At 37.7% G+C, this 27,733-nt stretch overlaps 1 protein-coding gene across 1 annotated transcript; it reads right to left on the reverse strand.

Annotated features, from left to right (window-relative positions):
• Positions 1-3,805: 3,805 nt before the first annotated feature.
• pik3cg (phosphatidylinositol-4,5-bisphosphate 3-kinase, catalytic subunit gamma) lies at positions 3,806-26,861 on the reverse strand. Its single transcript, XM_059326330.1, has 24 exons — positions 26,721-26,861; positions 23,556-23,775; positions 22,481-22,652; positions 20,578-20,840; positions 20,383-20,469; positions 20,204-20,304; positions 19,927-20,096; positions 19,601-19,788; positions 19,008-19,115; positions 17,824-17,911; positions 17,292-17,724; positions 16,270-16,368; positions 16,046-16,181; positions 12,576-12,641; positions 12,039-12,182; positions 11,850-11,931; positions 10,592-10,695; positions 10,346-10,492; positions 10,177-10,267; positions 9,416-9,546; positions 7,538-7,649; positions 6,209-6,366; positions 5,919-6,000; positions 3,806-5,328 (listed from the first exon to the last, which is right to left on the reverse strand). The coding sequence occupies exons 2-24, from the start codon at positions 23,766-23,768 to the stop codon at positions 5,129-5,131; spliced, it is 3,375 nt and encodes a 1,124-aa protein (XP_059182313.1). The 5' UTR covers positions 23,769-23,775; positions 26,721-26,861; the 3' UTR covers positions 3,806-5,128.
• Between the last annotated feature and the right edge of the window lie 872 nt (positions 26,862-27,733).

Consider the following 27,733-nt stretch of genomic DNA (forward strand, 5'->3'; position numbering starts at 1 on the left):
TTTTCACCCTGACAAAAGACAAATTACTGAGTGTAACTAGCACCAAATTTTTAGCATCAGTGATTTCAGTCTAAAACAGAAAAACTGACCTTCCAAAATAAAATCAGGTCAAACTCTCTTTTCTTCACAATGACTTTGACTGTACAGTAATGACTTGTCTCTTAGACTTCGAGCTATTATGGCTTTAAAAAGACTTAATCTGGTCTACGTCAGCAGCACTTGTTTTATGTGCTTTTGAACTTAATTAACTTGATTTTGCTTTGTTTTTCGGTGCTTGGGGCGTATAGTGTATGGAAGCTCAGAGAGGCAAAAAAAATAATAGTCTTGTGATAGATTTAAATCTGATAAAAAGGGCTTTCTCTCCGTTGTCTGTGACTTAAGAAAAGGTGAAAGAATGTTTTGCAAGGATTATCTTTCTAATTTCCATAGTTTTTTTAACTGCAAAACGGGTGTCGTCAGGATCATTTGTCAAGTTATGTCACAAAACTGTAGTTATAGTAAGATTACAGTTATGTTACATGCCTTGCTAACACACAATATATGTACCTTGTGTTAAGAGTGCATGGAGAAAATAACTCACCTGGAAGAAAAGATTTGGAGTAGAACTTCAGCGTCTTGTGGGCAAAATTAGTACAACTACAACAACAACAAACACAAACACACACACACACACACACACACACACACACATACACACACAATAATAAATAAATAAATAAATAAATAAAAATAAAATAACCCTTAATCATAATCATAACATTAATCTGCACATGTACAGATGAATAAAGTAAGTTAGAAAAATTAACCAGGGTAAATAAATACCTTTAAATTAGGGAGCTTAATATTCCAGGAAAATCTTTTTTCTGCTCTTATCTCATAAAAAGAGGACAGAAAACTATTTAGTTCAGACTTTTTTTCTCGGTTGCCACTAAGGACTTCCATAGTAGATGTTTCAGTTTCCATTAGTGCCCTTGCGTACTATTAATTGAATTGTAAATAAGGTTTACACTAGATTTTTCATTGTTTGACCTGACTACATTTTATTTAATGTGCTTTTTTCCTTTTTTTAAAAAAATACATAAGATTGTTGTTGGTTGTTTTTTGTCATATTCCACACAGCACAACCCAGGTGTCAGTGAAAACAAATTAAAATCCGTCTGTGTAATTTCTTCGATGGACTTGTGGCTGGTTAAAAAATGAAGCGTTCTCTCTTAATTTTTCATATAATCTAAATCCTTGAAGATGTATGATTATTTTTTATGTGTGGTTGGCATTCAGAGGTACCATACGTAAAATCACAAACAAATGCAGCTGCAACAATCAGAATGCTGAAGAGAAACAAAGGGAGGTTCTGCCATTCATTCACATTTGGCTCTATGCACTCCCATCACTTCCTGGATAAGCCTCCACACAGTTCACATGCATGTTAAAAAGCTTACATTAAGCAGAGTAACAGTATAGAAAGATGCCTTACAGCTGTGGGGAATGAGGAGGCTTATCTGTCTAATCCATTTAGACCCTCAACATCCTGTACATCAAAACATATACAGCAGTTCACAGCCACAGAACAGACTAACATGAAAGAGATGCATTCTTCGTGCAGTGCATTTACACCCACTCATACTTTTGTCTTCAAATAATGCCGGAAAAAAGGGAGAGGAAGAGGAGCAGGATGAAGAGATGAATGGGAAACTGACAGGAGGGAAGGAGGGCACTATGAGAGGTCGAGAAATAGGAGGCAAAAGAGAAGAGGAGAGAATGAAACACTCAATAGGTGTCAGTGTTGAACTTGTTACTGGGGAAAGGCTTGTGGTGTATCCCCATCTTGTGGATAAAGTCAGTTTATACAGCTTATAAGTTTCAAATTGGATCTGGTTCAGGGTCAGAATAATCCTTCTTATTGGCAGACTTTTCAAGACAAGCATGTAATGATGTTTATGGAAGCCCTGAGAGGCAAGTGAGAAAAAAAATTCTGATGATCCATTTTGTAAGTCTGATCTAAATTGCTTTTGCTGCAGCGTTTATACCTTTAGAACAATTTTTAAAAAAAAGGTTTTGCCAGGAAATCTTTCTAATTTTCTAAGTTGTTTCTGTCAAACTGGTGGGAAAAGGTATGATGTTGTAATACTCATTTAGGCAACAAGACATTGTATTCAAAGTGCATGGAAAAATTTAAGCATGAATGCATTTAGTCTTATTTAGAACATGGGTAGTGGTGCACTTCAGCCTTTTTATGGCCGAAATAAGTATTACAACAACAAACACTTGGTGGGTCTCACTTGCTGAAACACCCCTTATTTGAGAGCTGACTTTTGTTGGGAATTTTTTCGTTTTTTCTCCCCTGAAAAAAGCCCGGCTACTGATTGGATAGAACACTAAGCAGGATGTGACGTAGTACTCAACGCCACAACAACACGCACCATTTGTAAAAGCCGGCGAAGCAGTGTTGGCAACTTAACGACTTTGTTGCTACATATAGTGACTTTTCAGACCCCCTTAGCAACTATTTTTCCAGAAAACGACTGTAGACAAATCCAGCGACTTTTTCTGGAGTTATTGGAGACTTTTGGAGACTCGTTCTTACTCTTCTTAGCAAGCCGTGGGCCAGTGGCTCGTTAGGAAGAGTAAGAAGGAGTCGAATCGGCACAGTCCTCCTGCAGCAGTCTCTCCCAGCTGGAGAGCCGGAGGGGATGTTAACCCTTTAGCATCCAGTCTGCAAATTGCTAATAGGCTAACAGTTAGCAGTACCGTGTGTATGTGCTGCTGCTGCAGGAGGTGTTCACTTAGCGATCTCTGTTTGTCTACAACAAGCACCGGACACTTTCTGCACAGTTAGCGATGCCGGTTAATTCAAGATCACTATGTTTATGATCAGCGGAGACGCAAAGCCATACTGCTTTGTTTATTATCAGCTGCTGACGTTGTGCACAGTTAGCGACGCTAAGTGATTATGCGACGGTCGAAAACCATACGTCACCTCCAGAGTCTCTAAATCCCTCTGGGGGCCTTTTTGTAGTGGAGACACACAGAGTGAGCAGACTTTTGAGAGGGTGTGGCCTGAGACTTTCCCAGTGGCCACATTTCCCCCTAGTGGAAACACGGCTATAGTGATGATTCCGACAAAACTTTTCCTGCACCTGTTTCCACCGGTTAAAAAAAAGGAATTTGGAAAAATGGTCCCGGCAAAACTTTTAAACTTATATAAGGAATTTAAGAAAGTTAATCCGGAAAAGTTCCTCATGACTATTAAAAAACATCCCAAATAAGAGAAAACTATTTAGATCTGAAAATGGTTCATTAGATTTTTTTTTTTTCACTTGCCTCTCGGGGCTTCCCTTCACGACATGGCCAAAACACCTAAACTAAACAAAATAAAGGTAATGAAGTTCAAAAGAACATCAAAACAAGATCAGATGTTTAGTCTGTTTAAGGCGATAAAAGTTCAAGTCTAAGAGTGTCATTAGTGTCCAGTCAAAGTCACTGTGAGGAAGACAGTTTGACCTGATTTTATTTTTGGAAGGTCAGTAAATAGACCACCACTTGCCTGTCAAGAAATGAGTGAGGGAGATGTGAATTATTTGAACTATGAAGTGCAAACAAGTAGCAAATCTGACTCATGAAAAAACTTGATATTATTACGTAGATATTTTATTCAATGATTGAAAGCATTTACAGTCAAAAAGGTTTTATTACAAAATATATTTCTAAAAAAGATGCTTTCAGTCAAAGACTGAAGACTGAAAGCTTGTATTGATGTCTGTTTTTTTTTGTTGAAAATGTGACCTGGCATAAAAACAGTTTAAGACATAATGAGATCACACAGAGATTTTAAACTCCAGTGATCATGTTACAGAATTATTTTAATTCTCACTCTCTTGATGATATAATGGAAATATTTCTAATCAGTAGGTAGAAGGCAAAAAAACCTTCCTATAATCCACAGCACTGACCAGCATGTGCTAAATGTCACCAACAGGTCAGGACCTACAGCATCTAACAAGAGGTATAAATTATCATCATCACATTTGACTTTTAATATATATTTTTGGAATTTAAGTTTCATAAGCACCAAGTCTTTCAGACATTAAAGAAGTATTCCTGAACAATCAGTGCAAACAAAAAGATGTTAATAATATAAATAATAAACTCTCACCTTGAACACTTCAGTAATATTACATAATTTATATCTCTGACCGGGAGAATCCAACTAATTTCACTAGTCCTTGCATAGTATTCAATAAAACTAAAAGTTTTGAATATTAAACATTTTCTATCTATCTAACAGACTGAGCCTTCGATGCTCAATCCAACAGTCTGCAGCGCTACTTCAGCAGGAATCCAATAAACAGCGTGACATGTCATGTTTTAAAGTTAAAACAATGCGAAGGAAATATTACAGAAATGTGTTTCCTCAGCAGGAAATGACTTTGAATGAGACAACTAGAAAGAGGAAGTAGTTTGACTTTGTAAAGGATGAAACCAGAGGGCGTAGAGAACCGATTCCTGTTTCCACTGTTTCTAATTTAATCACAAAAATCATAAGCATGAACTGTTTTAGTTGGTTAAGCAGATAGTAAACCTTTTTTTTTTTTAATCTGAGAAAGTTAAAAATGTGCAGAAAACTGTGAACAGTTAAAGACCTGTGCAATGATTGTCATAGTAATTTTGATTTAAGCATAAGAGAAAAAAACTTGAATAAATGTTTGACTTGGTTAAGGCAGTGCAATGAAAACAGTCACTCCTGTAAAAAAATAAAAATTAAAAAAAAATTCTGCTCCCAGTCTCCTCACTATAGAGTATGATAATAATATATATTTGCTATATTTAGCACTGATGCATCTCGTTGCCAAGTCTGTATAAATGCAGTTTCACAGGTTGAAATCAGTCACTTTTGCAGTTTTTCAAACCTTTTAACATAGTTGAAATGTTTGCTTTCATCCATCTCTTAGTTATTCATCTTCTGTCATTATTCTCCATAAAAATATCTTTATACTGTATCTGAGATTACTTTTTGTGCGACCATTTTTATAGCTTTACACACTTTTTAGTCTTCTGTTGGAACCATATTGTAAGACTTATTTACATGAAATAAAAACCAGAAAGGAAACCTTCATCTTTGCTCAGTGTCCTAAGTGGAGCGTTTCTCCACACCCTGCTTGATCCCCAGCACCAGATGAACAAACCAGTTGATCTGAACCATCCAGCCCTTTTCCCTGCAGATCTCGATCTGGTCCAGTAGGTGGCGCTGTGCCTCGTCCTCGCTGCGGCCGACAGTCAGCGCCTCACGGATATACTCGATGTCCTCCTTACTGGTCAGCTGGGGCATGCCTGTTAATGAGCAACAAATAAGAGAGGGAGCATCTACCAGCATCGATCTACTGATTTATTATCTTAGATACATACAGTCATGGAAAAAAATATTAGACCCCTCTCTTCACTTTATTGTTCATTTTAATGCTTGGTACAACTAAAGGTACATTTGTTTGGACAAATATAATGATAACAACAACAATAGATCATAAAAGGTTAATTTAAGAGCTGAAATCTAGCCTTTTTTTCATGTTTTTCTTGATAATGATTTTGGTTATTATATAGAAAACCATGGAAAATGGCTAGATATCAAATTTTAAATTAAACTCTTATGAGCTGTTATTGTTGTTATCATTATATTTGTCCAAACAAATGTACCTTAGTTGTACCAGGCATTAAAATGAACAAGAAATTGAAGGATAAAGGTGGTCTAATAATTTTTTCAATGACTGTATGATTGTAGCCTAAAATAAAGCATAAAAAAATCTAAAAAAAAAACCCCTCAACTTTAAAATGAGCCCAACTGTGTCAGTGTGGAAAATGACATGGTTTTTAAATAAATTGGTGCTGTAAAAAAGCACAAAACACAAAAAGCTTGGAGGTGGTACCAGTCATCAGCATCATGGAGAAGAGGATGATGAGCAGGTTGGTGTGGTGCCGAAGAGCGAGGTAAGCCTTCACACACACGTCCTGAGACACAAAAAGAGACAAATAAATTCAGGAGATTTGACATATTGGGGGTCGCTCTTGGCAACAGCTGCTGTGTTCAGCTTAAAACTGACTAGATCCCTGGTCGATTTCTGTAAATGTATCTCATGCATGTGGATGAACAGAACTCCCTCTCAACCTGCAGCATGTTTAATGGATAGTTCACATGAAGAAATCCCATTTACTGCACCTGGAATTTCTGGAAGTGGGGGCTGCTTTTCTTTCCTGATGTTCCCATGACGTACAGGAAGTCTGGTGTGAGCACAAAGGGAACCCACTCCTTACTGATTCCCATGAAACTCTTGTAATTCCCCAGGATGTGACCGAAGTCGATGTGGAAGAGATTCCCTGCAGAAACACAAAGGGCATTAGTTCTCAGTGTCCCATTTGGGCCCAGAGAGCTGCTGCTCACTGGATATTTTCTCTTTGTAGGACCATTCTCTGTAAACACTAGAGATGGCTGTTAGATCAGCAGTTTGTGAAATACTCAGAACAACAACCATGCCACGTTCAAAGTGCCTTAAATCACCATTCTTCTCCATTCTGATGCTTTGAACTTCAGCAGCTCGTCTTCACCATGTCTACATGCATTTGAGTGGCAGGTGAGTGTATAACTACCAGGCGGCAACCTCCGGGTCTGAGCAAGGAGGCAAACCAGGTTAAGTGCCTTAAGCTGAAGGAAGGAACCTAAGTTTGGCTGCAAAAAAATCCTGTCCATTCATTTCAATGCAAAATGAGAAAACTTCTCACTTGATTTATTACCTCAGAAATGTTTCTTAGGACAACACTATGGTCTCAATCACTAGTAAAAAATCTTCTTCAAGACAATTTGATGTCAATAGTTCTAATAATGGCCCCATTTAGAAGAAAATAGAAGATAAAGAATCGTATGATTTGGGGCTAACTACCTTTGATTGACAGGTCACTAACAAGGTGAGCCGTCATCAGGAGAGAAGCAGAGTAATGTGTATCCACGGCAACATGTCAATAAAGTTATATATAACGTTATATAGATATAAAAAAGGACGTTTAGCGGTTTGGTCTCATAACTTTGACCCTTTCACTGTATTTTCACTTAATGACAGTTTATTTGAACGTTTTGTTCAGTAAAATGTCTTGTTCAGCGTTTGGTTGAACTAACAGACACTCCAAGGAGTCGCTGTTCAGTTTTCTGAGGTCTGTAAAAAACATTTTGTTTTTTGCTAGCCAAAACTAACATCCCAGTTAATGCTCCAGTTAATGCTAACATGAATTAGCAGCAGCTTCTCTCAGTCAGGTTGAGGTGTAGAGAGGCATGTAGTCAGTGATCAGATCCCTCTCGCTCCTCCACAGTCCAGATATGGTCTGCTCCCCGTATCGGAAACAAGATGGCGACACAAGATGGCGACACAAGATGTCGACCAGTGTAACACTGAACTCGATGCTTCCAACGGGCCCCAAACCAATGGGTGACGTCACGGTGACTACGTCCATTATTTATATACACTCTATGATAACAACGGACAAGAGATGTCATTACCAGATTCAGTGATCATGATGTTGTCATTGTGACGATCCCCAATACCCAAAACGTAGGTAGCCACACAGTAACCACCACAGGAATACAGGAACCTCTCCACAGCCTGCTGGAACTACAGATAGAGAGAGAAAAACTGTTGGTCACACAATAAAACAACTTTAAGCTAGTATTTCATGCAAGTATTCTTCCACTGGCTGTAACCTAGAGGTTGGCTTTGGGGAAGAAGGTTTTTGCTTTGAAATGTCAGATTCAATTAATGTGTCCATGAACAAGCCACTGAATGTACTCTGTGTTTCAGGAGAGCTGCTACGTGGGTAAGAATAGGGAACTGTGGTTTGGTGCTGTAAACTAAACAGCTATGCAAATGTCTGAGACTGCACTCATCCATTAAAGCTTTCACTCTAGATGAAATGTTGCACAGCTGATTCTAAAAGACAGAGCAGACAAATGAAAAAAAATAATATTTAGACGCTGGGGCTGCAGGTGTCACAGCTAAAAGTAGTGCTTGTGTGAGGTTTGTGATGACAGGAAATCCCCTAAGGGTTGTTTCCTTCCTGTCTGTCGCACTGCCACTTCCTCTAACGTCTGATGAACAGAGCAGCTGAGACAAAGAGGCGGATTCACAAAGAATGGATTGCAGCCTCTGATAGCACCATAAATTGTGCATCACACGCCCATAAAGTTTTGAAGCATTCATTTTTACACATGATTGCACCAGAGGTTAGAGTGTGGGTTGTGTGGGGTGAAGCCCTGAATAACTCTACTGTACTTGGGTTGGGCTCATGTTGTAGGTTGGACTCCGCTTATTAACCACAAAGATACAGTAAGTGTGTCTTCAGAGATAAGAGATACACAGTGTGTATTTACGCACAAGGCACAACAGTAGGTCTGCACTGATTATTTCAATCTCCAGAGTCAGACCAGTCGACTTGTCTGGAACTAATTTTAATTAATGTTCTGTGTTCTTCCACACATCCAAAAAATAACATACACACATAGGGCTGGGCGATATATCGATATGAAAGATATTTTTTAAGTTTTTTAAATGTGATATGGAATAAGACCATATCGCATGTATGATATAGTTCAATTGTTTTTTCTATCTTTATATATAAATGCTGCCCTTACTAAGGTTTGTCATATTTAGTTCTTTTGTAATGTTTCTTATTCTTTTCTCATATGAATATATTTATTTCAGAAAAAGATTGGCTTATTTGATTTCATAGGCTATTTTTATTTCAGATTTTTTTATTTAAATGTGCACTTAATGGAGCTTTGATTTAAAAAAAAAAGGTACTCCTGTCGTTATACAGTATTTATGTTCACTTAAATAAAAGGTTTCAATAAAACTACTTGTGACATGTCATATTTGGCTTTGACTTTGACTGAACATTTGCTCTCACTTTGCAGGATATATATCGTATATCGACACACACACACACACACACACACACACACACACATACACACACACAGTCCACTTTCACACAGTGAGCTTAAGTGTGCAGATCTGCTGTGGACATCACAAGAGTCAGACTGAGCCAGAAAGCAATAAGGCTCATTGGCATAAAAAGGATATTACCTCATATAAATATGTGCAAATAGAACCGGAGCACAGAGACGCAATTTGCATGGCAGCACAGTTAGGGATGCAATTCACTTTTTGCGGGTGCTTTGAGAAACATACCATTTGTTTTTGCCTTATTTGTGCATGTTTAGCAACCACAAAAGCTGCGCAATCCTTAAAAGATGTTTGCATGTTTAAAAGTGTTTTGTAACTGAATTTATTATATGCATTGGATTGTTTTTGTGCTATAGTCCATAAATTAATCAAATATTATTTTGCAGGTGATCTGGTGTGCTGGTTGTGACGTGTACCTTGTCCTCGCTGACACACTTGTCCCGCAGCCACTGATGGAGGATTTCATCTTTAAAGGCTCCGGTGCTTCCCACAACACTCTGCTGGATGTTAGCGATGGTGGTGGCGTCCTTCACAATCTCAATCATACCTACAAGACAGAAGGAGTTAATCTCACAGAATAACTAGGCCTGTTATGATAATTACTATATTCATTTATCGTTCGATATATGAAAATGGACACAATAGTTTTTTTCTAGACTCATATCGTTGTTTACATTTGTGACTTTTTGTGCTTTTTTGTGTTGTGTTTAAAGTAATGCTGCAAATATTTGACAGGCAGTACGAATTTCTGGAGAAAAAAAACCCTATATTTCCCAAGCAGCCATTCCAGCTGTTTATACATTATTTTAATAATAAAACAATATAATACATAATGATAATCTCATTGCAATGTTTTATTAACACAGCCTGAAAGTCTATTTTATTTGTTTTGGTTGTAGTTTATTTGTTTAAGTTTTATTTATCTAGGATATTTTAATATTTCTTTTCCACTTTCCAATTCCAATGTTTAATATTCTCGAGATTTAAAAATTCATTGCTGTGGAAAAGGATCTACTTATTATGCTTTAATATCGTTTAAAAACTACAACGACACTGATACAACGATACTATCGTTTATCGTGATAGTTTCTTGGAAAATATATCGTCCTTAAAAAATGTGTTATCGTGACAGGCCTAAATAACCGTAATATTCAACTCATTTGTTGTAGTATCAGACCTATTCTGTTTCCAGTGGAGATGCAGCCGTAAGGTAACAGACAGAGATCTAGAGATTCTGTCTCCCAGATGGACTCCATTATCAGCAGAATCTGAAGGGACACAAGAGAAAACTGAGTCTTCTGCATGAATATCTTATTGTCTGTGTTAGACACTGTGTTGGTACTCACCTGCAGGATAAGCATATCCTGTCTGAGGTCATCGCCATCTTTAAAGATGATGCCGATGGGGTCTTTGGACAGAGTGGTGGGGTCGGCCCTTTTAAACTGTAGCCACAGTGGCTTCTTCTTAGATGCCATCACTTTACACTGCTCGATCTAAATGTTTAAAAACATGAATAATCTTGAATATCAGTCATGTTCATATCAGTGTGTACGGTTTTCTTTACCGCTAGTGTGTGTGTGTTTATCCCTCACCATCAGGGCTCCAGCTCTTAGTCCAGGATCGTAAGGGACTCTGAAACTCTCTGGCAGACCGGACGACTGCAGAGTCTCCAGCTTCTGACGCAACTGAAACACAACTAAGAAGCACACAACACACACAGCTTTAGTTTCACAATATGGAGAGGTTTCATTTGAATGAATACTCCAGTCTTATTGGCCACATTTAAGGGTACTTTGTGAAGAAATTCTCAAGTTTTAATTGAGATTAGACGAGATTCAAGAGATGAGATTCAACTTTATTGTCATTGAACAGAGTAACAAGTACTAGGGTAACGAAATGAGCCATCATCCCCTCCAAACGTATACAACACACACAAACAATAAGACAGAGGTGAACAGGACAGGACGACAGGGAGGAAGAGAGAGAAATACAGCACACGTGAGGAGTGCCAATGTGTTAACGGATTGTAATGTAACATAAAAACTGAGATCTTCCCCGACTTTCTCAGTTGCCTATAACAACCTGTGGACTAATAAGTAAAGAAAATCCAAAGGATGTGATGTGTGTGTATGCTCCTAAGTTCCTTGCCTCTCTTCAGGTCAAACAGGTCTAACAGTGTGCACCAACTGCTAGTGGTGGCGCTCACTAACATCAACAAACAACCAGTATCCAACACAGAGACCTTGTACGCACAAGAAAAGTTTTATCTAGTGAGGCGTATCCAGTCAAACAAGAATGTGATGGAATTCAAGTAAAAACTAGTGTCCAAATCAGTAGGGCATTTTTACAGAGGGAACGTTTTAGGGCTCAGAACCAAACCCTAGTTGTTGTTTTTTTGCCCCTTTGTCGTGGCTTGCTTGCTTGCTAAGGTTATTGCTAGCAAAATACTACCTGAGTAGAAATTACTTTCTACTAGCCAAGAGTGATGAAAGGCAGGGGTGTCCAACTAGTTAACTGTTATCTAAGCTAAGCTAAGGTTAGCCAGCTAGCTGTAGCTTAGCTGTGTAGCAAGGATCTGCCATTGGTTGCTTTGTGACATTAGCTGATAAATTAATTTACAAAAGACATGCTAGTTAGAACCCTGATGATACATGGCCATGACAGGACATCGGTGTCATTAATAACAAGGATTTTCCAAAAGTTACACATCGTACCTTTAAGGCAGGAACTAATATAGGAACTACAGGGACTATAAAAAGGATTTAGCTTAATAGAATGTAGATATTGTAGTTTTCAGTTCTTTGCTACAGAGCTGTGGGATGGTCTGAAAGTCTCATTTCCCCTCCTCACCTTGTGCAGTAATGTCGTACTTTTCGGCGGACATGGTCTTCATCTCACGGGTGACTTTCTGCAGAGCCTCCGTCATCTCCACCTGGAGACCATCAGTTCATCATGTCAGTTAGCGAAAGAGCTTATTAACTAATCTACACACACCATATTGTTTAAGGAGCCATGTGTATGACATGATTCATGCCTCACCTGTTTCCTGTAGTCCTGCAGCATGTTTTCACCACAGCCTCGGAGGTAGGCCTCCAGCAGGACCGCATACCTTTGCTGGTAGTGCATGGACTGGGCAATCTCACTGCGCAGGAACCAGAAGAGAAAATGACCGATACGCTTACTCTGTGGAGAGGAAACACAACAAGGAGAAAAGATTAAACTGTCATCATCATCATCATATTAATAACTTGCAGTTTAGTGGTATCCATGTCATACTGTGTTTTATGCTGTATATGATTTTGCATTTCTGTGTACTATTATGCATTGTTATATTTGTCACATTGCTGTTTCTAAATTGTACTTTTTGTAAGTGCCATGCATTGTACTTTTACGCATTTTTCATTAATACCTGTGAACCACTTTGTAACTGCTGTTTTAAAAAGTGCTAAACAAACAAAGTTATTATTATTATCATTATTATGATATAATGAAATGTCTTTCTGCAGCTGGCATCAGATGAAACAATAATAAACTAATAGACAGACAATAATACTGACAGATGTTGGTCCTTCTTACCCTCAGAGCTGTCTTCAGCAGGAACCTGACCAGGGCGCTGTCATGGTACGGCTCAAACTTGACCGCCTGCACACACACACACACACACACACACACACACACCTTCTATTAGAAGCTATTACTGCTGTCATGTGAAACCAATTGAAAACACCTCAGGTTATACTTCAAACCACATGGTGGAAATTTGAAAATAAGCTGTTTTTCTTTCTTTCTTTTTTTTAAGTTGACATATGGGAAGAGGAGGATTCACATTTTGTAAATTCTGATTTAATGGGTAATGTGTGGATATTTTGATATGATGGTGAAGCTACAGAGCCACAAGAGTGCCAAAAGATACAAGAAGAAGAAGAAGAAGAAGAAGAAGAAGGAGGAGAAGAAGAAGAAGAAGTGTCTTTAGTTGATTTGAACAAATTCACATTAAAGACATTGCCAAATCAGTCTTTGTAAAAAAAAAATTATGAGGAAGGAAGGGCGTTGCGTTATACTGGTATTGACAATAACTGATATTAAACAATGAAATATTGTAATCATGTCAATAATACTCATATGCCTATATTGCATATGTCTGTTTGCTTCCATTCTTGCTTTGTTCTATCGCTATGGTTACAAACTCTCTCTCCACCTTCCTACACTCATATTTTAAGTAGAATTTATTTATCAAAAAATGAGACCAAATGCACTTAAAACAAAGTCACAGCCCTAGTAGGAAGTGCATGAAAAATTAAAAGAACAAACAATATTTACCAAAAAAATTACCCTAAAATGTTTAAAGGGTGCTGGTTCAGAGTTTTTAGTGTGATGAGGCAGGACATGGACAGTGGCAATACAGGAAGTGCAGTGAAAACACAGAGCTGGCTGTGCTCCCACAGGACTGTATTTTATTTGGAAGTGAAGGAAGTAGAGACTTGCTGGACAGACAGAGAGTAGAAAGAGGAGCAAAGAAGACGACGGTAGTGCAGTTAATCTGTCCTTAACGGCATGATCACATGATCAATACCACACACAAACTGAACATTGAGGCAGCTGTAGACCACCAACTCATGTGCTCTGGGAGGTAAAATTACTGCTTTTATCAATGGAGTCTGGTGACTGAAGACAGCCTCAGTTCCCAGTCAGAAAGGGCTGTTTGATGGTAAGGTAAAGTGGAAAAATATTCTAATTATAGCGCATACTTAAACTGAATTTTATTCTTTGTGGATAAGTACCTCATCCAACCCCACTATATAAAAACTCTTTGATTAAAAATTACATAATGACTTCATTACTGTCTGTAGAGGCTAAGCCCAAGCTTTAAGCCCCTGAGGTGCTGATCCATGGGTAGAATATTTGACACACTTTTTACCTTTTTTGTAGTCTCTGATAAGTCATATTTGCATTTAAAACCACTGGATGCATTTATTTCATTCCATTTTCCTTTGTTTATTCAGGCAAAGTGTGGCTTGTATATGACTGGGTAGTGGTGAGGTCTGCCTGTGTGTGTGTGTGTGTGTGTGTGTGTGTGTTCTTGTACTTCCTACATAGTGAGGACCAGAACACGTTTTTAACCAACAGAGTGAGGACATCTTTGCAAAGTGAGGACATTTCGGCCAGTCCTCACTTCTTTAAAGGCTTTTTTTGGATTTTTAAGGTTAAAAAATATGATAAAAAAATGATAATTAACTGAAACTGTATTGTGTGGTTACAAAACTAGCTAAAATTGTAGTGAAAATGGCCTTCGTTTTCGTTTTTATCAACTTTTTTCATACATAATGAAGATGTATAGGGCAAAGGAAATAAAGGCAAAATTTACTGTAACCTCTTTTAGTCTCCCACCCAACAAATACCCCATTACAAAAAACTAAATATGACACTAAAACTAATAAAAACTGAACTAAAACTAAAGCATTTCAAAAAATAAATACTATACTAAAACTAGCAAACTCACTCTAAAAACTCATTAAAACTAACTGAATTTGAAAACAAAAATCAAAACTAAAACTAATGAAAAATCCAAACCTTGGCAGGGAATTCATTATTCCAATGAGGGTCCTCACAAAGATAGAAGTACAAGAATGTGTGTGTGTGTGTGTGTGTGTGTGTGTGTGTGTGTGTGTGTGTGTGTGTGCGTGCGTGCGTGCGTGCGTGCGTGCGTGCGTGCGTGTGTGTAGTCAAAAACTGTATGTGCTTCGGGGTAGCACCGGGGGCACCAAAGATTCGTTCCTATTTATGCCAAAAGCGCTAATTGGCTCTAACACTGTCCTTAAATTCAGTTTTCATCTGTTTGGTTTTGCAGTGTTTATTTGAAAATAGATCAAACAGACCAACACCTACCTGCTCTGAGTCAGTGTAATACCTTTTCAAAATAAGTTCTCACTCTCTTGAAAATTTTCCTATCAGACCAAAGGGCCTTTTGTTGGCCTCGTATCATATTCATATTGCTCATGCAAAGCTGACCACAGAGTCAAATATGGAAACATGTCAGAAGACAAACATGCTGGGAGTATCTGCTGAGCTGCCTCTCTCCAGCAGCTTGTGTACTGCAAAAAAGGTGTGTCTAAAAACAAGATAAAAACACTAAATGTGAGGAAAATGACCTTGCTGCATGGACAGATAATTTCACTTGACAAGATTTCTTAAATTAAGATTATTAAATCTAGAAAAAGCATGTTGAATGCTTAAAATAAGAAATTAACTCTTAAAACAAGATAAATTATCTAACACTTCTAAATCTGAAGTTTTTTTTATCTTGGTAAGAACCAAATAATTGTGCACTCTGCTCGGGCCAGTTCATCGCTGCTTGCAGCTTTAATTTATCTTGTTTTAAGAGTTAATTTCTTATTTTAAGCATTCAACATGCTTATTTCTAGATTTAATAATCTTAATTTAAGTAATCTTGTCAAGTGAAATTATCTGTCCATGCAGCAAGATCATTTCCCTCAGATTTAGTGTTTTTATCTTGTTTTTAGACACACCTTTTTTGCAGTGTGAAATATTGTAACTGTGACACACACGTCTGGACACACTTTTTTATATATATATATATTTTATATATATTATCACGTTATTTCAAGATAATTATAATTCATGTTATAACGTTATAATGTTATAACGTGAAATTATCACGTTATTTTATGATAATGATATTTTCATGTTATAACGTGATATATAGCGTTAGCCCGCTAGCCCATATCAATCACATTACAGTTAAACAAATCAAATAAATGAATGATACGCATTTTAGTTCCTCCTCCTAACTCCTCTCTTAACGGCACCAAGTTGGTCTTGGTCTTGGTCTTGCTAACCCGCTAACGCTAGCACGCTATTGATCGCCGGCTAAACGTTAGCAAGCTAAGATCGGCCGCTTATGTAGCATGCCATCGATCGGCCGCAAATGTTAGCACGCTGTGAACGTTATAATGTGATAATGTGTTTTTATCTTGTTTTTAGACACACTTTTTTGCAGTGTGAAATATTGTAACTGTGACACACACCTGTACAAGTTGCAGAAGGTATCTGAGCACATCGTCGTCTTCCAGCGTCTCCAGCTTCCTGACAGCCATGGAGCGAACCTGAGCATCAGAGTAGTGACAGTCCAGCAGCTGCATGGCCAGACCCACATCCAGACCACTGAACAGGAACAACATGATGACAGGTGGTGGGACACTGAGCCTACTGAGGACAGATACATGTAGTGGCAGTGTGAAGGCCCTTTTACCTGCTGTCCCATGCACTGCTGCGCTCCAACAGACGGTGCGTTGCCAAAACATCTTCCTGTTTCCCCCACCTCACTGAACCCAGAAGCTTCGGGTAGGCCCTGGAGACAGGGAGGCATGGAGAGATTGGTGAAATAACTAAATATTCAGCAACAACAAAAACCATACCGTTATGGTGTAACATTTTGTTATGGAGGCCCATTTCTGCCAATGTCAGGGAGAAGAAAAGTCATCATTAAAATGACAAAATTTCTCTAAATATTGACTTAGTTCATTAAAAATAATGACCTGTTTACCTTGAAATAATTACTTAGCATCTCAAATGAGATACTTTTTCAAATGACGAGAAACTATCTCAAAATGATAACTTAATATCTCAAAAATAATGAGGTACTTTGTCAAAATCATGAGACAATTTCTCAAAATATGACTTATACTTATACGACTTACGTGTCTCAAAATAAAAACTTAGTATCTCATAAGACTGATAATTTTTTTCAAAATAATGAGAAGCTCATGTGTGAAACTTTGTATTAATAATGAGAAATGTTCTCAAAATATGACTTACTTGTCTGGACATAATGAGATTTTTTCCTCCAAATAATGAGAAACTTTCTCAAAATTATGTTTTACTAATGTCGAAATAACTTAGTACCTCCAAAATAATGACTTAATATCTTAAAATAATGAGGTACTTTTTCACAAGAGAAATTTTCTCAAAAAGACTTTTTTCAAAACAATGAGAATTTTTTACTTATCTTAAAGTAACTTAGTATCTAATTATGAGAAAAAAAATTGAAATTATGATTTAGTATCTCGCAACAATGAGAAACTGTTTCAAAACATACCTTCTCCTGAGACACTAAGTTTTTATTTTTAGATAAGGGATAATATATTATTTACTATATAATGACTTTTTTTTAATCACAAGGCTTTGTTTTCATCTTGTTTTTTTCTTTTACTGGAAGAAAATGGGCTTCCATATTTTGTAGCCTGTTTCCCTTGGACAAGAATAAAGAAGTACCTGGGGTCGCGCATACACTCCTGCCTGAAGTGCCACAGCAGCTCTTTGTCCTCAGGGCTGAGTGGGTGCAGGGGGTCAGTGGCTACGATAGCTGCAAACTGTTTCTTCAGGTGGTTGGGCATCTCCCTCTGACCGCGCTCCCCTCCCTCCGCCTCCTCGCTCCCGACCGCGACGTCCCGGCCCCCGATGTCCCGGCTCTTGGGCAGCACCACGGGGTAGCAGTACTTGTCGAGCAGAATGGCGATGGCCATGGCGGAGGCTTTGTCTGGGTTGGTGGCTGAGGTGAGCTTGTCTGCGTTGATGCTGCTGCTGCTCTCGTCGCTCTTCTCTGGCATTTTCCACATGTGGAGGATGAACTCGCCCTGGCGCAGCAGCGAGCGGTGGTCGATCAGCAGCAGGTTGACGTAGTACAGAAGACGGCTCTTCATCTTTCCTGAAAGATGGACAGAAAGAAAGATACAAGCCTTGCTTTTCTCTTCTCTGGCGACTGCCAGCATGACACAGTGGGAAACCAAATGTTGGTCGACCTTACCTTCATGGCTGCCTGTCCCTGCTGTATTATCCTGGTAGGCAGACGCTCCCTTGGGGTTTGGGGTCGTTGACTGCTTCCCACAGACCACCTGAGTGGGAAATATAGGGCAGTATAAAGATCTTTTATTCATCTTCACTCACAGCATGAACAAACTATTTCCCTAAAACCAATATATATATATTTATAGATTGATGATGATTGTTGAAACAACTAAGCACTGTAAAATAGTCCAATTGGTACGGTGGCCCCGAGAGCTCACAGCACTGCAAGAAAACACATGCAAATACACAAAACACAAGCAAATTGAGAAAACATCTTCATCAACTTGACAACACAAGCGCAGCATTTAGAAAACACGCTGCAAAGACCACAACACAATAACAAAAAGCGATGCAAATATACCACAACACAACAGAAGTGTTTCCAGGGGACACTTTGGATGAATGATGCACACGGCTGTGGCTCAGCTGGTAGAGTCGGTTGGCCCCCAATCGAAGGGTTGGCGGTTCGATCCCTGACCGTCGCGGCCTACATGTCGAAGTATCCTTGAGCAAGATACTGAACCCCAAATTGCTCCCGATGCTGTGTTCATCGGTGTGTGAATGAATTCCCAATGGTGGCAGGTGGCACCGTTTAGGGTAGCCTCTGCCACCAGTATGAATGTGTGTGTGAAAGGGTGAATGAGCGCAGTCTGTAGTGTAAAGCGCTTTGAGTGGTCGCAAAGCGACTAGAAAAGCGCTATATAAGTGCAGGTCCATTTACCATTTACGTCCAGACGCACATGTGATATTTTCAAGTTAATGATAATTTTGTGTTATAACGTGATATATTAACGTTAGCCTGCTAGCATTAGCCCGCTAGCCCATATCAATAACATTGCAGTTAAACAAATCAAAAAAAGCATGATAAATGCCGGCTAACGTAAGTACGCTATGACCGGCTGCTAAAGTTAGCATGCTATCGATTGGCTGCTAATGTTAGCACGCTATGATCGTAAATTATCATTATCTTGTGTGTTTTCTTATTGTGTTGAGGTCTTTGCAGCGCGTTACCTAAATGCTGCGCTCCTGTTGTCAAATTGACTATGTTTTCTGAATTTGCTTTTGTTTTGTGTATCAGCATGTGTTTTCTTAAGTTGCAGCGCTGTGAGCCACCGTACATTGGTCCTTTAATGAAATCTTCACCTGGAGGTTGAGGCGTGCTCCTTTAGGCAGGTCCTTGATCTTAATGCTGAACTCCAACCAGCAGTTCCATAGCACTTCTTCATTGAAGGTCTTAGAGGACGTCCTCTCCTGAGAGAATAAACGCTGGTTAAACTATGTCTTATGGAAAACAAGTGATTTAAAAAATTGTTGTTTCCAAATCAACATCATTTGTGGTCGAGCTGTATTAAGGAGGGTATTCCCTGACTGTTTAATGGCTTTTTTTAACATCAAAACTGCAGTTGCTGTTAACTGTGTATGCCATGCTTGCCATCTTTGTCTCAAAAAAAAGAGAACACTCGTTAAGTAACTGCTACTTTCTACTGTTTTTTTACATTAAAAGCATTCACATGGCTTCTATTGTGAAAAGAAATGCAATGTATTTGTCGCTAAGGTTAGCACTGACTGTGATCATCCCTCAAAAATGTGTCTATTAAAATAAAGCATGATCAGATTGAGTATTTTTTTCGTTGAACTGTAAACGAACTGTGAACGATTCAGCTGCACAAAATAAACATCATCATGACCACCATGATCAGATCTTCTTCTTCTGTGTTTTTAGAGGTTTAAGTTACCTGGGCTAAAAGCTGTTGGCCATGGAAGATGCTGGCCTCTATGAAGACAACAAACTCTGGGATTTTAGGGAGGGATGGGATGTCAATACCCAGCACCTTCACTCTGAACTTCCTGTTACAGTCCCACATAGAGATGGTGAACACGCGTTCATGGTCCTTCTCATCGATGGTCAGCTGCTCATGAGTACCTGGCAAAGACGAGTGAGGAGGATCATTATTATTAAGAAACTCTCAGCTGTATCAAAAGTTGGTGATATCTCAATAAATTGGAATCCATACATTATCAAATACACAAACAACACAGTGTCATAAATCTAACAGGTTACCTGCAACTCCAGTGCAGTCGTCTACTTGTGCCCAGTCCTCCTTCTGAACCAGATCCAGGTCTGGATCAGGTGGCGCCTCCAGAACCAGGTGGATTTCCTCCCCGTTCTTCAGACACTGACGGATCCAGTTGAAGTTCTGCAGCGGTTTATCCCCATACAGGTACTCCTCCCTGTGCCAACAGACACTCAAAGGTTACTGTTAGTGCATTACTCTCTTACTTTAATCACATCAGCTCCATGTATGAGTGGCTATGGTGTGTTTTAGCCTCTGACATACCTTCCACACACTCGCAGCACAAAGTCTGCCTCACACATGTTGTCAGGAATGCCCAGCAAGACTCTCTTATTTGCTGTCTTGGTGAAAAAGCTCGCTAATACCTAAACAAGATGGAAAAATGTCAGAAACATACAGAAAGAGAAGAGAAATGAATGGTTCTGATCACTGTAGTGGTCTACCTGTGCTGGCGTGTCATCGATGGAGACCTTGATGGTCTGGCTGGTCGTTCTGATGTGGATCACCACCAGGATGTGACCGTTACCGACCTGAAGGAGAGACGAGTAAACCAAGCACATGAATAAAAAACATGCACTTATTATATAAATAAAGCTTTGTTTGCGAGACACTGAACTCAACTGTGAACCGACACAAACCTTGCTGAGGAGGTGCTCAGGCAGCGGCTTGGGGGTCACCCAGGGGTCCATGGAGTAGAGTTTTGGGTCGCGGTCAGACAGCTCGATGCGTCGCGGCGTCAGCAGCTTCCTGCGGGTGAACTCCAGCTCATCGTCGTGCACGTTGCTGACATCAGTCACGTCGTAGCCGATCAGGTAGTTGAGGTAGCGCTGGTACTGCTGGGACTCGTCTGAGGGCTGAGGACGGGGGACCAGCTGGATCCGCCCCACGTCTTTTTTCAGGGCTTTATAAAACACAACAGGCATGCTTTTACAAAAGGTGACAAAATAAACAAATAGCTTAATAAATACATTAACCCTCTAGAGTCCATGAAACCACCGGCACATCACTTCTTCATGACATGAAGACATAAAAATGAAGCAACATGGAGTCTCTTCATCAGCTTCCAAATAAAGTTCTGGCTTGAAACTGCATACCAGATTTTTTTGGCATTATATTCGGCCAAATAAAACAAGAAATAATGTCAAATATATTTAGTATAAAAATATAGAACTAGGGATTGTCCTCATTTTACCTGCTTTATGTAATATTTGCAACCTGCATTCATATTTGCAACATTTAAAATTCTGTGTATTGAAATATAATTTTCAAGATTAGATTTTATGTTTTCTTTTGTTTCCTTTGGGTTGAACATTTTTATCAAGTAAGTCAAAGTTAAAACATTAATTATCAGGACATATAGGTGAGGTAACGCTGAAAAAAGTGATACAAACATGGCATGGTAAAGATTTTTTAACAGATTTTTTAAAGGACATAATAGCCCAAGATTTCAAAGGGTTAACATGCATGTTAATTTAACAAAGATCATTTTAAAAATAAATGTAGGCATTTATTTATTTATAAAATATGACATGTTGAAGAAGGAATGCATAAGGAAATGTGTTTAAACCTCTGAAGTCCAGGAGATTTTGTTTCAAATTGGTCAACTTCCTATGCATTTGTTTCTGTCTGTGTTTGGCATCTTTCAGTCTGTCCTTACATCACATGCATGGCTCCTTTTTCTCCACACAAACTTGGCTACCAGTCAGATTTTTCATTTTATTTTAATTAATAAAGTATAAAGCTGCCAGGAACCCAAAATACAAACAAAAGACACAGGTGTCTATGGAAATGTACCTTTTTTAAAATGTATTTATTTTACCATTTATACACACAAAAATAGCAGAAAAATTAAATTAAAAAACTGCAAAACAGTCTATTTGCATATAAATTAAAAATAGTAATAGTTTTCATTTTAGAAGAAAATTCACATTTTAAAAATGGTCTAGAAACATAAATGGCACACTGTGAAAGCTCCTATGATTGCACTTTCAATTGGCTTTGTCAGCTTGTCTACATATCACATATAAATTAAGTTATTACTGTAAATAAAACGTGTGTATTTTCAATAAATAGATGGACTCCAGAGGGTTAATAAACAGTACTGAAATATATAAGTTAGGGAAAATTAATAGGGAGTAAAATGCAAAGGAAATATGATACGGACATTAATAAATATAAAAAATGTTTCTGTAAATTAATAAATACATTTTAAAAAATAAATACAAAATAAAAGCAAAAACAGACGAATAAGGTTTAGATTTTAAATAAATGAATAAATTGGAAAATTAAATAGGAAATAAATAAATGTAGGGATAAATATAAAGGTAAATAAATAAATTAATAATCATCATATCTAATAATTATTGACACTGATCTACTAATCATTTCAACTATCACTACTTGAACTTGATAACATATAATGTGTAATGTTTAATGTATTTACTGTGTCATTAGTTTTTGATTTTGGCACCTTCTGTCCTCTATAATCATTATAACAGAATAACTCTGTTCCTGACTCCATATTCTGCCAGCAGTTGGTACCTCTCCAGTATCGGATGCAGTCCAGCGTCTGGAACACCTGGTGCTTATCGTAGATCTCACACACGTTGCCTTTCTTCTGGTAGAGCAGGATGCAGTGGTCGGGAGAAAAGCGCTGGTAGAAGTCGGGACAGAGGTTTAAAGTCACCGCCTTCAGCCACACCTGAGCTTTCACCTGCAAATACAGCAAATACAGAATGCATGAGGTCCAGTTTCACCATCCATAATGAATAATAATTAGGGCCGGGACTCGATAAAAAAAATGAATCTAATTAATTAGAGGCTTTGTAATTAATTGCAATTAATCGCATTTTAATTGCATATAAATATTTGACCTGAGAACAGTGAGAAGTAATTTTTTTCACATGGATTTTTAGCATACCATTGAATAATGACTGAATACATAAGCTTAAGCAATAAAAAAAATGTTTATTTTTGTTCAAGTCCAACGGACCAGTGCAATTTTTGGCATTAAGCATAGCAATAGCATATTTAGAAATATAGTACATTTCAGAAATTCAGGTAGCCTATAGGTAGGTAGACCTTCTGTAAACTATAATACTTTGGTTTTTGAAGTAAAACACAATCCACGCTGGCTACCACACTAGCTGCTAGATGTTTTGCATTGAGGTGATACTTGAGGCTTGATGTGCTGCAGTGATATGTGAATTCCTTGTTGCATAGCAACACAACCATGCTCATATCGACACTTCCATCCGTTGTTTTTTTGTAACAAAATGTCCCATCATCCACGGGGCCAACCAAAGCACTCTCATCAACTTCTTCCTTCATGTTGACTGTGAACTCATGAACGCTAGTTGGTGCTCCAGTATAATCGGTCCGCCTGAAACTCATCCAGTGAGAAACGTTCCGCGGTGCAAAAATAAGTGCGATTAAAATGCGTCAATTTTTTAACATGTTAATTTTTGTGTAATTAATTAATCTTAATTAATGCGTTAAAGTCCCGGCCCTAATATATATATTTTTTTATACTGTATTTGTGTTGTTTTATTTATTATTGTTCTTAATATATTTACTTTTGTTTCTCCATTATTTTGGAGAAATATCGTTACATTACCTGTTCTACCGTCCAGTTCGCAGCCACCTCCAGCCGCAGCGTGTCGGGGCTGTTCCCGCCCCGTGTCGCGGTGGGCAGGATGAACTCAACGGTGATCTGATCCATGGAGGTGCAGGAGGACGACGTGATGGCCTTCTTTCTTCTCCTCCTCCGGGTCTCTTCTCGCAGGACTCTGGGCTCTTCGTCGCTCACCTGGATCTGCTGGCCGTCCATCGCCTAGCTGGCAGAGGACAGATTCAAAACAGTCATACTGTGAGCCTGTAACCAGCTTCCTGGAGCACGACACAAAGTGCCATTGATGCAAATAATTCACCACCAGCTAAATGCAAACAGTATGTATAGAGGGATAGGTACTTGATACCTGCTCCCTGCAGGGGTGCAGATGGGATTTTTGAACTGGGGGGGACGAAGCTGTCAGCAAATTATTTCAACTCAATGAGTAATTTATCCACTCCATGCCTGAACCAAAACTTGTTTTATTTAAACATTTTTAAATGAACTGTAGTGTAAACAACAACCAACATATTTACACAATTAAAAAGAAGTTTGTACATGAAATTCCAAGTGCAGCCAAACAAATTTACTGACTTGAAGCTGACTCAATGAAGGACCCAAAAACATCCCTCCTCCTTTCATCACCCCGAACATACTACTGGGCATTTTCTTGTCTGTCAGGATTTTATGAGACTATGATGGGGACAAACAAGTAGGGGGGTTCGGGGGCATACTCCCCCGGAGAACATTTTTGCCCTACAAGCCTAAATTTGGTGCCTCTCACACTTTCTAATGCCACTACTCCATCTTAATCATTGCATATTTTTAATGAATTATTGTAAAGGAGAATAAGGGTTCTTATATGTTTTATTTAAGGCATCATATTTTGACAGTCTTCTTGTATATGCTGTGGTGGACTCTGCTAACACATCCATGTGCTCTTATTTTGAAAGCTATATGGGTTTGCTTTTATTTTGAAGGCGAGTCTAACATTAAACATGCTAAATTAGCTAGTTACATGGTCGCCCATAAAGTAAGGATAAATTATTTTTCACCTCTTTCCATGAAATAATTGTGACAATGTGATTATTTTTTTTATTTCATAGCCTACTTTTATTTAAGATATTTTTTATTTATTTAAATGTGCGCTTTATGGAGCTTTTGTATTCAGTATTTATGTTCACTTAAATAAACGGTTGCAATAAAACTACTTGTGACCTGTCATATTTGACTTTAACTGAACATTTGATCTCACTTTGGGATAAAAATATTGGGATATATAGGCCTATCGTATATAGATATTCAGCCTAAATATATCGGGATATGACTTTTGGTCCATATCGTCCACCCTACATTGTCATAGTAGTTTTAGACAAAAAAACAAGAATAACAACAACAAAAACAATAAGAAGGCATTGATTTGCTTTGGTACAGTCCCAGTCCATGAATCACCATTTTAGCTACAGTTATTAACAGTTATTGAGTCATGCTTTCCAATAGTCAAACATTAATATCTGTGCCAAACATACTATCACAGTTCATCTCTTTATGACTCTTGTCTCTGTATCTCAATAGGATATTGGTGAATTAACTTCTGATTGGGGCTGGGCGATATGGACCAAAAGTCATATCCCGATATATTTAGGCTGAATATCGATATACGATATATATCCCGATATTTTTATCGCAAAGTGAGAGCAAATGTTCAGTCAAAGTCAAAGCCAGATACGACATGTCACAAGTAGTTTTATTGAAACCTTTTATTTAAGTGAACATAAATACCGTATAACAACAGGATTACCTTCTTTTAAAATCAAAGCTCCATAAAGTGCACATTTAAATAAAAAATATCTTAAATAAAAATAGGCCAATGAAAATAAAATAGGCCAATCTTTTCCTGAAATGAATATATTTATATGAGAAAAGAATAACGAATATTACAAAAGAACTAAATAAGACAAACCCTAGTAAGGGCAGCATTTATATATAAAGAAAGTTAAAAAAAAATTGAATTATATCGATATATGCTATATGGTCTAATTCCATATCACATTTAAAAATATATCAATATATTTTTTATATCGATACATCGCCCAGCCCTACTTCTGATATATGTTGGTATATTCTGTTATATGTTAATTATAGTAGTATATTTTTTTTATATTGAACTAAACTTATTATATCACACTTACTGCACTATTCTAATTATATTAGACCAAACATTCATTCGTGTTGTTAAAAGAACAGATTCATTTTCAATTTAATGTCTGCAATAGTTATATTATACTTTAGTTGTTTTTTGTGAGTTGATATAAATGTAACTGATTGTGTTAAATTTGCTTCATACTGATCAACAGGCTCCTGAATTTAATCAAATTGAAATCATAAGGCAGATATCAGCAAATATAGTATCTGATACAGTATCATATTGCGAGAAAATGTGTGATTTACACCCCTGTTATGTTATATTATATAACTACCTTTCACCTTATACAATATCTCAGATCCTATACCATCATCCTCTATCATATTATACTATATTATGTTAATGTTTGACTATTGGAAAGCATGAATCAACAACTGTTAATAACTGTAGCTAAAATGGTGATTCATTGACTGGGACTGTACCAAAGCAAAGCAATGCTTTCTTATTGTTTTTGTTGTTGTTGTTTTGTCTAAAACTACTATGACAACACAATAAAAGGATCAATTTTAGAGGAAAAAAGTCAAGCCAAGTAAGTTCTTTTAAACAGGATTATTTCAGAAAGCAGGCAGGCCAATTAAAGTACTAAAGTATTAAACAAACTCATGACCTTATTCGACTGAAACATCTGAAGTCACAGGATTAATGGAGTTTCCCTTCTGCTTCTTTCAAAGCAGCAGAGGAAGTTTTGAAAAGCAGGAAGCAAAACTCGACACAGCATGGATGTTACTATAACTGCACAGAGTGACAGTCTGCTGTTTAAACAACTGCGTTGAAGTTCTTATTATGTCTCTGTTAGATAATTAAATTAACAGGCACAAGTCTACAAAGAGTATATAAAACTTTTGACAGCAGCCATAGCGGAATAGTGAGTCTGCGCTGAATGTAACGGTTCAGCTGCCATAATAATCGGAAGAGAGGCGTCAATTTAGTAAAACAAAAATATAAAACTTTTTTTTATGACTCACCAATGAACGCAGACGCAGACAGCTACGGAACCCGGAGCTTTGGGCGAAAGTTTCGGCATTTATGCTACATGAAAAGACCTAAAAACAGAGTAAAAAAAATACTTTTTTTTAGTTTGTCGGCAAACTCTGGTTAAAGGAAACGCTGCGCTTCTACTCATGAAGGTTGTCAAATTCACCGACGTCGGATAACAACAACACTTCCGGCTTTCCCTTTCAAAATAAACCACGCACAAGGGCTCTTTCTTCTAAAATTATGTAACAGGCGGAATTGAAGTATTCAATGATCTGGAAGTTGTTGTTGTTGAGTGTTCACTTGATAATAATTAATTAATGATAATGATAATAATGACCTTTTGCCACTAGAAACAATTAACATGGCTGGATTCTTTCAGTTTGAAGTTTATTTATTAAAATGTACTTTCATGGCTCTTATTGATATATTTTGAAAGGATTGACCAGAAGTGCTTTACTATAATTTTAACTTGACGACTGCTGCATTGATGCAGTTCCTAATAGTGACCACGGGAGGGCAGTAAACATTCACTATTCAACATACTACTGTGTAACCTATGTGTGTAACATGACAATGATCAATGCAGACATGATCGTATGATCTCCAGTCAAGAAAACTGTTAAAACAACTCTTAGAAAATTAAACCAATGCTGATGTTTCTCTTGATCTATGTATAACTATAAATAAATACATAATTATTTATACAGTCTATGGTATAACTCGTCTTGGTAGCATTTACTCCCCCCACTGCGACTTTGGTCCACATCTGTTTGCAAACCCTTTTATTTGTACTGTTTCCTGTAACTTCTACTTGAATGTCATGAGTACTTGTTGTGATCAAATACTTTTTATTTTTTATTATTAAGTAAAGTACAGTATTGGGCCTCTGATTATAGCTCGGCCCTCTTCCGCTCACAATAGTGACACATATGTAATTATAGTAAAGAGTATACTTTTGGTGTGTGTTAACCCTTTAATGCACAACATATAAACACCTTCT

This window comes from Centropristis striata, chromosome 22 (genome assembly GCF_030273125.1).
Source record: "Centropristis striata isolate RG_2023a ecotype Rhode Island chromosome 22, C.striata_1.0, whole genome shotgun sequence".
NCBI classification, from domain to species: domain Eukaryota; kingdom Metazoa; phylum Chordata; class Actinopteri; order Perciformes; family Serranidae; genus Centropristis; species Centropristis striata.